Here is a 13510-nt window from a genome sequence, read left to right as displayed (position 1 = left end):
AGCCACTGGAGGGTTTAAGTAGGACAGTGACAAGATTAGAATTGTTTTACACAGAGCATTTTCTGCTCCTTCTGAATGAAGCAGTATGGACTAGAGAAGAAAAAGGTAAGAGGAATCAGTATATTACCAAGAGTTAAAAGGTAGAGAATAATTAAGAGTGTATTCCAGGAGGGCAGGGGAAAGAGGACAACTTCGTATGATGTTAATATAGGAAGACAGAAGCACTGTGATTCAAGTGTTATTTAAGGTAATAAAATCAATAGGATTTGTTGATTGACAAGATGGAGGGGGGGGAGGAGGGAAAGGAAGGTTTCAAGGGTGATATCCAGATCTCTAACACAAATTACTAGATAAAAGATTAGAGCATCTATTGAGATGGAAACATTTAAGGAGGCTGTATTTCCTAGAAGAACAAGTTTTTAGACATACTGAGGTTTTTCTACCTTCTTAAAAATTCTTACATCCAGAGAAGTTCTTCTAAGGCTGTTCTCATTCAAACAACTTAAGAAGTGGTATTTGGGCTAAGTAGGAAGAAGGAGGTAGAGGAATAGAACAGGAAAATATTTCTAAATCCTTAAAAAGAGCTGCTTATTTTTTTTTATGGGAAAATTACCCACAAATTATTAAACAATACTATATACTATGATCCATTGCTATTTTATTCATACGGACATTAAAATGTTAAAATTAGTTTGTAGTAAACTTCACTAAAGGACAGACAACTAGAGACTCAAAGACAAATTTTAAATTCAACAAGCAAACTTTTTTCACGTTTATCAAAAATATTCTCAAATATTTAAATAATTGAGAGCAACTGCCTTTAAAAATATGTCACTTTAATTATAGCTGACCTTGAACAATGTGGGGATTAGGGGCACCAACACCCTCCACAGCTGATTAACATATATTCTATATACTACATGTATTATGTTCTCTATTCTTATAATAAGGTATGCTAGGAAAAAAATGTTATTAAGAAAACCCTGAAGAGAAAACACATATATAGTACTATACTGAATTACAAAAAAAATCTGTTTTTAAGTGGATCTATGGAACTGTACTTCTAATCATTGTATTTTTAAAATTCAGAACATATTTTAATTTTTTCAGAACGTATTTTGATTTTTAACATATTTTACAATTATCAGTATTTTTATAAAATAAACACTCAAATGTTTATTGTTTATTTTACTTACCTCTAAAAGAAAATCCCCTAGATACTGAATTGGATAAAATGGAGCCTTAAAATGGTCTTTTTCTTGCTCAGCCTTGATTCTTGCATTACTGGCAATCACATGAGTTATTCCACTCTGTGAGCTTTTTGGTAAAATAACATTTGCTTTTCCAGCCTCCAGAACTCTAAAAATGTAAATAGTATAGAAAGCATTTTTTTTTTTTAGTATAGTCAGTTAAATTATCTAAATCAATTACTTTCTAGGAGTAGGAGTAGAACTTTCTGAAAGAATTATTTGAGTGCCATGGAGAATAACTACTGTAGTGATTTCTTAAATTATAAGTGGCTCAGAGAAGATGTTAAATAAATGCTCTTCTTTCTACTTATCCACTTCCGGATATGGGGAAGACTTTTAAGAATCAAGAATACTGAATTTATTTCCTAAGGAAAAGTCACCTCCATAAACCAAAAGAATAATGAGAGAAGTTTAGGTAAGCAGCTACCTCAGAAGGCAACATACCTCCAAGGAAATCATTCTAAACCACAAAAAAGTACTACAGTTGCCAGCATTCTTTAAAAAAAATTAGTCTTCGATTAATTAACTTTATTTATTTAAGATTTTATTTATTTATTCATGAGAGACCCAGAGAGAGAGAGAGAGAGACATAGACAGAGACATAGGCAGAGGGAGAAGCAGGCTCCACGCAGTGAGCCCAGTGTGGGACTCGATCCCAGGACTCCAAGATCACGACCTGAGCTGAAGGCAGGTGCTAAACCGCTGAGCCATCCAGGTGCCCTCGATTAATTAATTTTAAACATCCCAAGAGTTTCATGCAAGTTCTAGTTGTGCTTAGGATTTTTAAAGTCACATGAGAACAATGTTATCACCTAACAGTAAGAAAAAACAAATAATCTCTAAAAACTTAAATTTCCAGAAGTCCATCAGAGGACTGAGGTAACAACCAATCAAGAAACTTAATTTCCCTAAGAGTGATAAAGATAAGCCCCTTTGTGAAGAGACTGGAGACTCAAAACTCTATCATTTTGCCAGGATGCAGGAGAGAAGTAGTGGTCATAAAAATAGGTTAAAATAAGTAAAACTCTAACAAATTTAAGAGCCAAGTTCAAGTACTATGACAATTTACAGTATCTGAGAGTCAATGACTCCAGGAAAGTCTACCCTCACTTGCAAACTCTTAGCCACAGACCTCAGTATTCACGAAAAAGATTAATGGCAGATAACAGATTCCCTACCAGGTAGCACAAGTGGGCCATCAAGAGATAGACCTAAAACCAAGTCCACTTCCCTGGATCCTTCTGTCATATGAAGCAAATGTCCAAGTCATTCGGGTAAGGTAAGAAAGTCTTATACTTTCAGAATCCAGGAAAAGATGCACTGCTTCTATTGGGAGAATATAAGTAAAATCCACGTGCCTCGAGAAAAGGGCAGGAAAACGTCCTGCTGTGTAGCCTCAAAATGGATCCATTGTTTCTGGACAAGGGATAGAAGCAAAAGCCATCTGTCCCTGGACAAAGGGCAGAAGAAATGCCACTCAAACACAGGTTCCTTCATTAATACAAAACAGAAATCTAATAGTGGGGCAGAGGCTAGAAATTCTCTCTTGTCAAAACCCTACTCATACATACAAAGCAGGATTTGGCTGCAATGGGGGACTGAGACACAAATATTGAGAAAGTCCTAACCCCAGAGAACAAGAACACAAAGAATGCTTAGGACCGAAGTCTATCTAGCAGAACCAAAAACACATCTTATTCTTACCCCCAACCTAGAGAGGAATAACAAGCAAGAGAGGAAAAGAATGACCAGAGTCCTTCTGTGACCTAGCAGTGCAGGGACTACTGAAAGCTGAGAGCGAAGCAAAAACATCAATCAGAAACCCTCCAGCACCCCAGAACCCAGGTCAACCGTAAAGAAACTGTACTCCACTGCAGGAGTAACCAGAAGGGATGCAGTGAAGGTAACTACAGTATTAACAAAACCTCAAACCTGCTAAAAAATTGACAAGATTAATTCAACTACCCAAAAGCCCATTTTTGGATATAAATACTTATCACAGCCTCTACTGCTGTATATGCAATTATCTATACATGCAATAAAGAATATAAAAGACATACACAAAAAGAAAATCAAACCACTGTCAAGAGAAAAAGGAATATAAAGCACAGAAAGATGATTCATTTGTTGAAATTATCAGAAAGGGACTTTAACAATTACTGAAATGTTTGAGGATACAAAGGAAAAATTGAACAAACTGCACTAAGAGATCAGGAACTGAGCACTGAGTACATTAAAATGGTAGAAATAAAAGTTACTATATCAAAGAATAATGTCTTTGACAGGCTTACGAACAGACTGCATGCAACTGTGGATGGAATCAATGAACTTGATCGGTCAATAGAAATTATCCAATTGAAACACAAAAATGGGAAAGTTAAAAACAAAACATAAAAAAAAGGTGGAAAAGAATTAAATGGTCTAAAATACATGTAGTAGTGCACAAGGGAAAGAACACAACAGAATTTAAAACTTAATGGCTGATAATTTTCCATAATTAATAAAAATTAAAAACCCACAAGTCCAAGCAGTTCAAAGAACTCCATGCAAATAACATGAACAAATAAATAATAGACAAATCAACACACATACACATCTGGACACATTATCAAATTGCTAAAAACCACAGGTAATATGTTGCTTTTAAAATTTTAATTTCTAATTGTTCATTTCTAGTATATAAAACACCATTAATTTTTATTAATGACTTATTATCCTGTCATCTTGAATTCAAGAATTACTTCTAATAGCTTTTCTGGATAAATTACTTAGTATATGTCCATATCTTTTAGAAATAAAGACAATTATTTTTATTTCTTTCTATCTAACTCTGTCTCTTATTTGTCTTTGCCTTATTGTACTGCCCAGATCTCTAATAAAATATTGAATAGAAAAGGTCAGTCTGGGCACTTGGGTGGCTTAGTTGGTTAAGTGTCCAACTCTTGATTTTGGCTCAGGTCATGATCTCAGTGTCTTGAGATTGAGCCTCCTGTCAGGCTCTGAACTGGGCGTGAAGCCTGCTAAAGATTCTCTCTCCCTCTTTCACACCCCATCCTCTCCCCCTATTTCCCTCCCCCATCTCAGGAGCTCTTGGTCTTTCTTTAAAAAAAAAAGGGGGGGGGGAGCCTCGGTCACTTATCTGCTATTGGCTCAGGTCATGACCTCAGGGACCTGGGATCAAGCCTTGCATCAGGCTCTCTGCTCAGCATGGAGTTGGCTTCTCTCTCTCCCTTTGTGCTCTCTCTCTCTTTCAGATAAATAAATATTTTTTTAAAGAAGAAATGATCAGAGTGAACAACCATTTAATTACTAATTACAGAAGAAAAAATCCATGATATTAAATTTGTATATTTTTACATTTATCAGTTGCTCAGGTTGACAATAAAAAAATTCTTAACAAAATACCTGCTGACAGAAACTGCAATTATTAAAAAGTGGATAATACTTTATGATAAAATACAGTTTATCCCAGGAATACAAGTTTGGTTTAACATTTAAAATTCATCAGAAAAATTTACCATATTAATAGAATAAAGGAGAAAGCCAATTATCTCAAGAGATGTACATAAAAACTTTCAGAGCAATCAATCCATTTATAATAGGTTCCCAAAACATGAAGTACCTAGGATTAAACTTAGCAAAATATGTGCAAGATCTATACAGTGAAAACTATAATACACTAAAGGCAGAAACCAAAGACCTGGAGAGCGATGCAGTTTATAAATAGGACAACTCAGTATTGTTAAGATCTCAATTCTTCCCAATTGGACCCATAGATTCAGTAGAATCCAAATTGAAATCCCAGCTTGCTTTTTGTAGAAATTAACAAGGTGGTTCGAAAATGTATATGGAAATATAAAACTCCAGAATCATCAAAATTTCTAATAGGACAAAGTTGGGAGGCTCACCAGCCTGATTTCAAGACTTATTATAAAGCTACAGTAACCAAAAGTGTGCTTTTAGTATAAGGTAGACACAGATACCAATGGAGTGAGAAGCCCAGAAATAGATCACACAAATATAGTCAAGTGGTTTTTGGACAATAGTGCCAAAGTATGTGCAGAGCAATTGAAATCTTGCAAATTGCTAGGAGAAAATGTAAAATAGTACAACTACTTCAGAAAACAGTTTGGCATTTTCTTATAATGTTAAGTACACAACTACCATCTGAGCCAGAAATTTCATTCTTGGTATTTACCCAAGAGAAAAAAAAATGTACATGAAGGCTTTTACTCAAATGTTCATAACAGCTTTATTTATATTAGCACAAGTGAGAAAAAAAAAAAAAAAACCCAAACCAAAAAACAAATGTCTGTCAATGGGTGAATAAACAGATAGTGATACATCCACAAAGTGGAATACTACTCAGCAACAAAAAGGAATGAATGCCTAGTACACACAATAACCTGGATGTATCTCAAAAACAATGAGTTAAGTAAATGAAACTACATCAACGGAGTATATACAAAATAATTCCATTTACATGAACTTTAAAAAAAAAAGATAAATCTAATGTATGGTGACACAAAGGAAATCAATGGTTGTCCTCTATTCGTGAACAGAATTAAATGTGTAATGACAGAAACATTGTTAAGACTATGTAAATATTGCAGATCTTGACTATAGTTGGGGGATAATAAGGGTGTATAAATTTGTCCAAACTTATCAAAATGTATACTTAAAATGTGTGCATTTTATTTGCCTATAAATTATACTTCTGTAAAGGGGAAAAAGGACTTTTGCATCTCCCTACAAGTCATTGCAGTCTCAGAATATCCAGTAACTATTTAAAAAATAGAATGGAAAAGTTAGAAAGAAATGAAATAATGAAGGAAACAGCATTAACCATGAAGACAGTACTATATAAACCCAGAAAAAAGCTTTTGTAAAAATTGAAAATTATTTCAAAAATCTTCCAAGTTTTTTTTCTTCTAATTTTGCTTGAGTTAGTCAAAAGAAATAACATGGGAAGTTAAACAGAAACCCAAGAAAAATTTAAAGCAATACTATAGATTTTATTCTGTTGGACACATATACTTAACTAAGTACAGAATGGCTTAACTTGGAGATTACAGGGTAAATCACCATGGCCCATTTAGATGAAATCAATAATTTCAAAGAAATACAAAAAAGGTATTCAAGCAAACCAAAACTGTTTTTTCATCCATTGCTTTAGCTTTTACGAGATCTCATCTTACCTTACAAGAGAATCACTTCGTTTATCAGCTCTAACAAGGAGGACAACTTTCCATCTGTGGAAGGCTCCTGGAGCACCAGTGCGTTTCAGTTCTTCACGCCATCTTTTAGGTGCAGATTGCATTTGAGGTGAATAATGGGAGTCTTTTTCAATTTTATAGCCCCATTCATAAGTTGTTTCATCAAGCCATCTGCCACTTTTGGCACTATGAATTATGTAGTCCTTAGTTAGTACCCACTTTCCTAGAAAACAAATCAACTCTCAGTCACACAAGAATTTTGTTTCTAATGAATGGTCAAGAATAAAGACCAAATATCATATAAAATTTGACTTTGTTCATCATGAGACTAAGGCCACACTACAATGCCAAAATTATCTTTGAATTATGTTTGTTGTCCCCAATTTTTGGTAGAGTCCTACATCACTGAACATTGTATGTAGCCTTTCCCATAATTCTAAGTCTAAATGTTACTAAATACAACCCTAAGACTTAATAATAAGATAAACATGGTATTAAACTATGTTATTATTATTCACCATTTTGGCTGAAATTTACATCACTCTTCCTATGCTAAAAACTTCTTTAATCATGTTTACCGCAATATTACACTTTAAAAAACAAATTTATTGACAGAGAATTTTTCAAAGAAATAATATTCTGTAGTTCTTTTATCTTGGTATTGGTAATTTTTCTCAACAGCAGGGAAAATATGTTCTTTTTTTTTGTGGAGATAATAAATCCAAATATCTTTCTGGTAAATTACTCTAAAAAATAGTAAATTCAGTGAGTTAAATATACTTTTTTTTTTTTTTTTTGGATGATCAGTGGACTAACAATATGCTAGCTTAATCACAGTAGAGGAAACTATAAAGGAACATCAAGGGTGACAGAGAGAGGATGATACTAACTCCTAAGCTAGCTTAATCACAGTAGAGGAAACTATAAAGGAACATCAAGGGTGACAGAGAGAGGATGACACTAACTACTAAGCTGAGTTTATAGAATTTAAAATCTCAGTAAAAAATAGATCATTGCTTGATAGCATGGATGGGAGGGGAGGCAGAAGGAGAACAAAAATTCTTTCCAATGACAGATAAAGAAAACAAACTTGACTGAAAACAGCTGAGACTGACAAAAGTAGTTTTTATGGGGGGGGGAGGGTTACTGTTGTGCCCAATGTTTTTGTTAAAAAATTTTTTCTGACATAAAACACAATAAATCTTTGGTAAAATAAGTATTCTTGCCTCTGTTACATTTTCATGTTTTACAAAGTTCTACTTAGAAAAATAAGAAAAAATATTTTAATAATATTTCAGAAAAATATTCAGATAAAACCAGATTTATGTTTGATATAATAACCATACTATCTTACAGAGAATAAGGTCCATTTTTTTAACATGAAGATTTTTTCAAGGGATAATAGTAGTTAATTTACCTGCTGCACAAGCTGCTAAAAACTTTTCACTTTTACACAGGCGTTCAGCTATAAGATGTGTACAATTTTTGTATTTCTGGAAGGAAAAATGCAAATGAAAAAATGTTAGTAAGATGTCTTTTATAGCACATTCACTTTGTTCTTATAATATCAAGAGGGCACTTTATCATTATTAGGCCAGTATTATTTTTCAAGTCTCTCTTAAATATTTTATAAGTTTCTGTACTCACCTCACTCTTAATAAAAGTGCAATCTAGTTTTAAAAGCAATTTGCCTAGAGCTTCCTTTTCTTCCATCTTAAATCCTGTCATTTGGATGATATGCTTTGGGGCACCATCTTCCATCTAACATATATACACATAAAGAAGATAACATATGTTAAAGATAATTATTCACAGGATTGACATAATTATTTTTTCTTAACTATGAGTGATAAAAAAACAAACGTATAATGAATGAAACATATAAGGCTTTATTGTAAATACAAACGTTAAGACTGCTTATGTGCAAGAGAAATTGGTTTATGAACTTATCTTCCCAGGGGTGCCTGGGTAGTTCTGTCAGTTAAATGGCCGACTCTTGATTTTAGCTCAGGTCCTGATCTCAGGGTTCTGGGATTGAGCCCCATGTCCAGCTCCGCGTTAAGCACAAAGTCCACTTGAGGATTCTCTCTCTCCGTCTCCTTCTGCCCCTTGCCCCACTCACATGCTCTCTTTCTCTAACATAAATAAATAGTTATTCAAGAGACACACAGAGGCAGAGACATAGGAAGAGGGAGAAGCAGGCTCCTTGAGGGGAGCCTGATGTGGGACTCTATCCGGGGACTCCGGGACCATGCCCTGGGCCAAAGGCAACCACTAAGACACTAAGGCATCCAAATAAACGTGACGGTAAATAAATTTGTTTTGCTGTCTGAACATCAGAAGTTTGCATTCAAAAAAAAAAAAAGAAATCTGCATTCCTACATTGACACTAAAACACAGTGATGAATGAATAAAATTCTTCAGAAAGAGTTACCTACATAAATGTTAGTATAGTGATACTAGCTTCATTTTAAAAGCACTGTTTTTGCTAAGAACTTCTGAAACAAGTACCCTGTGCACAATGAAACCTGATCAAATTTTATAACAATTTTTAAAATATTTCTGGACAAATATTGGAAAGTACATAAACTTCTGTTACAGAAGTTGATAGAACTCACGTTCCCACAGCATTTACACCAACTATGTTAGGATAATAAGTACATACAATGACCCTGGATTCTATTCCCAATCTACATTTCGTAACTCTGCTATATGTTAATTTCATCACCTAGAAAGTAGACTGAGAAAAACCATAGTTTTCAAATTTATGTAGACCTTAATACCCATATAACCGTAGTTCATGAAGCACTTGTATTTGGAGTGGCACATTTTTAAGTTTTTATTTATTTATTCATGAGAGACACAGAAAGAGAGAGAGAGAAGCAGAGACACAGGCAGATGGAGAAGCAGGCTCCATGCAGGGAGCCCGACGTGGGACTCAATCCTGGGTCTCCAGGATCAGGCCCTGGGCAGAAGGTGGTGCTAAACTGCTGAGACACCGGGGCTGCCCCTGAAATGGCTCATTTCTTAAGCAAGAAAGACAATACCTCACAGTATTTTTAATGAGAATACAGGATTTTGTTTTAATGACATTAGAACTTCAGAACTGATAGCATCTTAGACAAAATTTAGTTTCTTTATATAGATGAGGAAAACAGGGACTATAGAAATTGGTAATTTTCCATTTCTCTAACAATTTTGTCACTATAGCTGTAGATTAGCGTTTAATTAATGCCATACACCAAAAACAGCTGAACTCTTTACAGAAAATTAAAAGGAAACTAAAAAATTATACTTGTTTGAGCCCATGAATAGTAAGAAACAACTGGTAACAAGTGTTACATAGAAAAGACAAGTGTATAAAGAAAAGAGTTCTTTATAGAAATTCTATTGTCAAAGACTAAATATAGGGGCATCCTGGGTGGCTCAGCGGTTTAGCGCTGCCTTCGGCCCAGAGCCTGATCCTGGAGTCCCGGGATCGAGTCCCATGTCGGGCTCCCTGCATGGAGCCTGCTTCTCCCTCTGCCTGTGTCTCTGCCTGCCTCTCTCTCTCTCTCATGGATAAATAAAATCTTAAAAAAAAAAAAGAAGACTAAATATATATAGATACTAAAAACATAGGAAGTACATACATATATGTGTTTATGTAAAAGGTGAAATTCATTTTTGAGTAAAATGTCAAAAAAAGTCTCACTATGAACAATTTAAGGCATTACTCAGGGTTAAGAGTGAACCTTCCTTACCTTTGAGTGATGTCAGCTAATAGTGCAGTACACCTGGTTTATCTCTCTACTCATCATCACTCCTTGTTTTGGGAGAAGTTGCTTGAGAGAACTAAATGGATATGCTTTGCTAGACATACCTGCATACTTGCAAAGATAGTTCCTATTAATGCTTTTTGACCTGTCCTAAGAAGCTGCCAGTAGTAGTCTTAAAGCCTCATGAGTAAATGAATCTCAGAGATTATGTATTAAGTAGCACACTAGGGGAAATGAAAAAAAAACAAAAAGGCAGCACACTAGAGTTGCACAAAGCTACCTCCTCCAGGGTACCTGAGCCACTCAGTTGGTTAGGCATCTGCCTTTGGCTTGGGTCATGATCCTGGGATCTGGAATTGAGTCCAGTGTAGGGCTCCCTGCTCAGCAGGAGGTCTGCTTCTCCCTCTCCCCTCCCTCTGTGCTTGGGCACTCTAAATAAATTAAAATCTTCAAAAACAAAACAACAAAACATGAAAAAACTACCTCTTCCAAACCAACTTTTATTCAGTAAAAAAAGCTGTTATTTTGACCCCAAAATATCACTTTCTTATTTCTCTATTGGCTCCAAAGGAGACAAAGGGATATAATGCACTGATCCTCTAAAATCCTAAAATTAAAGATAAAGAATATAAAGGGTCTTAAGGATAAGGCCCTTCAATGACACATTTTTTAAAGTTAAAAGGTTCTGGGGTGCTTAGGTGGCTCAATTGGCTTATCAGCCAACTCTTGATTTCAGCTCAGGTCATGATCTCAGGGTCTTGGGATTGAGCCCTGTGTTGGGCTCCACGACTCATCGGGGAGCTGCTTGAGTATTTTCTCTCTCCCTCTCCTTCTGCTCTTACCTCTGCTCCCAAAGCACTCTCTCTTTCTCTAAAATAAATGGTCAAATAAATATTAGAATAAAAATATAGGTGTGTAGGTGGCTCAGTTAATTGTATAACTCCAGCTCAGGTCATGATCCCAGGGTCCTGGGATCAAGCCCCATGTCAGACTCCCAGGGATTGTGCTTCTACCTCTCCCTCTCAAATAAATAAAATCTTAAAAAAATAAAAATAAAATAAAAAATAAAAGTTTAAAGGCTCTGATACAAAACTATATATACAATGTACATAATAGAACTTGGGGTCTTATGAAAAATCATTCATGTGTAATATCATCACCAGTAAATAAAATGTAAATGGCGTCTTGCAGAAGGAAATCTTCCTGTATTAATCACCAATTTTTAAACCAATTTTATGGGAAATAGGACATAGCTCCTGAATGATACTATCCATTAGTACAGACTGGTAATATATAAAATCTTTACAAAGAATATGCTCTGTTGCTCAAAATAATGATTTAGTCTGATGCAGAACATATATTAACACTTATACAATAAAGCCGCAAGTGGATTATAAGGCAGATGACCATAACGAGGGAGAAATTCTATTAATTCTAGGGAAGTAAATAAATCCTTTAAGCAAGTTTCCTTTAGAAAATGATAGGTCCTGGGACACCTGGGTGGCTCAGTGGTTGAGCACTTGTTTGCCTTTGGCTCAGGGCATGATCCCTGCGGTCCTGAGATATAGTCCCCCATCAGGCTCCCTGAGGGAAGCCTGCTTCTACCTCTGCCTATGTCTCTGACTCTCTGTGTCTCTCATAAACAAATAATTAAAAAAAAAAAAGAAAATGGTAGGTCCTCCTTGAAAAAGCAAAGCAAAGCTTGAGGCATCACAATTTCGGAATTCAAGTTCTATTATAAAAGTTTAGTGATCAAAACAGTACAGTACTGGCACAAGGAGAGACACGTAGATCAGTGGAACAGAATAGAAAACCCGTAGATCAGTGGAACAGAATAAAAACCCAGAAATGAACTCACAACTATACAGTCACATCATTTTTGACAAAGCAGGAAAGAATATCCAATGAGAAAAAGAAGGTCTCTTTGACAAATGATGTTGGAAAACTGGATACCAACATGCGAAAGAATGATACTGGATCACTTTTTGATATAATACACAAAAATAAATTCAAAATGGATTAAAGATCGTAATGTGAGACCTGAAGCCATAAAAGTTCTAGAGGAGGACACAGGCAATAACTTCTTTCTAGATGGGTCACGTCAGGCAAGGGAAACAAAACCAAAAAGAAACTACTGGTATTTCATCAAAATAAAAAGCTTCTGCACAGCTAGAAAAAAAAAAAAAAAGATCAATAAAACTAAAAGGCAATCTAGGAAGGGGAGAAGACATTTGCAAATGATATTTATCTGATAAAGGGTATCCAAACATTTGGATATTAGCATCCAAAATATATAAATACCTTATCAAATTCTATACCCAAAACCCAAATAATCCAATTTAAAAATGGGCAGAAGACACAAATAGCTATTTTTCCAAAAAAGACATCCAGATGGCCAATTGACACATGAAAAGATGCTCAACATCATTGGTCATCAGGAAAATACAAATCAAAACTATAAGGAGGTATCATGTCATCCCCATCAGAATGACTAAAATCAACAACATAAGAAACAACAGGTGTTGGTGAGGAAGCAGAAAAAGGGGAACCCTTCTGCACTGTTGATGGGAATGCAAGTGGGAGAAACCACTCTGGAAAACCGTATAGAGATTTCTCACGAAGTAAAAACAGAACTACCCTATGATCCAGGATTTGCATTATTAGGCATTTACCTAAAGAATAAAAAAAAATACTAATTCAAAGGGATATATGCACCCTGATGTTTTTAGCAGCACTGTCTACAACAGGAAAATCATGGAAACAGCCTAAGTGTCCACTGACTGAAGAATGGATAAAGATGTGAGATATCTTTATCTATAGACCTAGATATAATGGACTCAACCATCAAAAAGAAGGAAATCTTGCTATTGGCAACGACTTGAATGGAGCTAGATAGTATTATCTGAAAGAAGGTCAGTCAGATAAAGACAAATACTGTATGATTTCACTCATGTGGAATTTAAGAAACAAACTAAACCAATGGGGGAGGAAAAACAGAGGCAAACCAAGAAAAAGACTCTTAGAGAACTGCTGGTTACTAGAGGGAGAGGAGTGAAATAGATACTGAGGATTAAGAAGTGCACTTGTGAAGAGCACCAGATGATGTATGAAGTACTGAATCACTATACTGTACACCTGAAGCCAATATTACACTGTAAGTTAACTGGAATTTAAATAAAAGCATTAAAAAATAATTTAAAAATAAAAAAGAAAATGATAGGTTAAATACTAGGTAAGTGAAATTCAACATATCTTAATATCCTTTTGGTATTCTAATGGAAAGGCA

At 35.0% G+C, this 13510-nt stretch overlaps 1 protein-coding gene across 1 annotated transcript in view; it reads right to left on the bottom strand.

Moving 5' to 3' along the window:
- SLF1 (SMC5-SMC6 complex localization factor 1) overlaps window positions 1-13510 on the bottom strand; it is a 77015-nt gene that overhangs the window by 56303 nt on the left and 7202 nt on the right. Inside the window, exons 2-5 of the mRNA XM_055312904.1 lie at window positions 8114-8227; window positions 7884-7959; window positions 6449-6689; window positions 1197-1359 (exon numbers count right to left, since the gene is read on the bottom strand). Of these exons, the coding sequence (XP_055168879.1) occupies window positions 1197-1359; window positions 6449-6689; window positions 7884-7959; window positions 8114-8227 (594 nt within the window). The remainder of the gene's footprint in view (window positions 1-1196; window positions 1360-6448; window positions 6690-7883; window positions 7960-8113; window positions 8228-13510) is intronic.

The sequence above is a fragment of the Nyctereutes procyonoides genome, unplaced genomic scaffold (assembly GCF_905146905.1).
Source record: "Nyctereutes procyonoides isolate TBG_1078 unplaced genomic scaffold, NYPRO_anot_genome, whole genome shotgun sequence".
Taxonomy (NCBI): Eukaryota; Metazoa; Chordata; class Mammalia; order Carnivora; family Canidae; genus Nyctereutes; species Nyctereutes procyonoides.
This window is presented reverse-complemented; position numbering and strand designations above follow the sequence as displayed.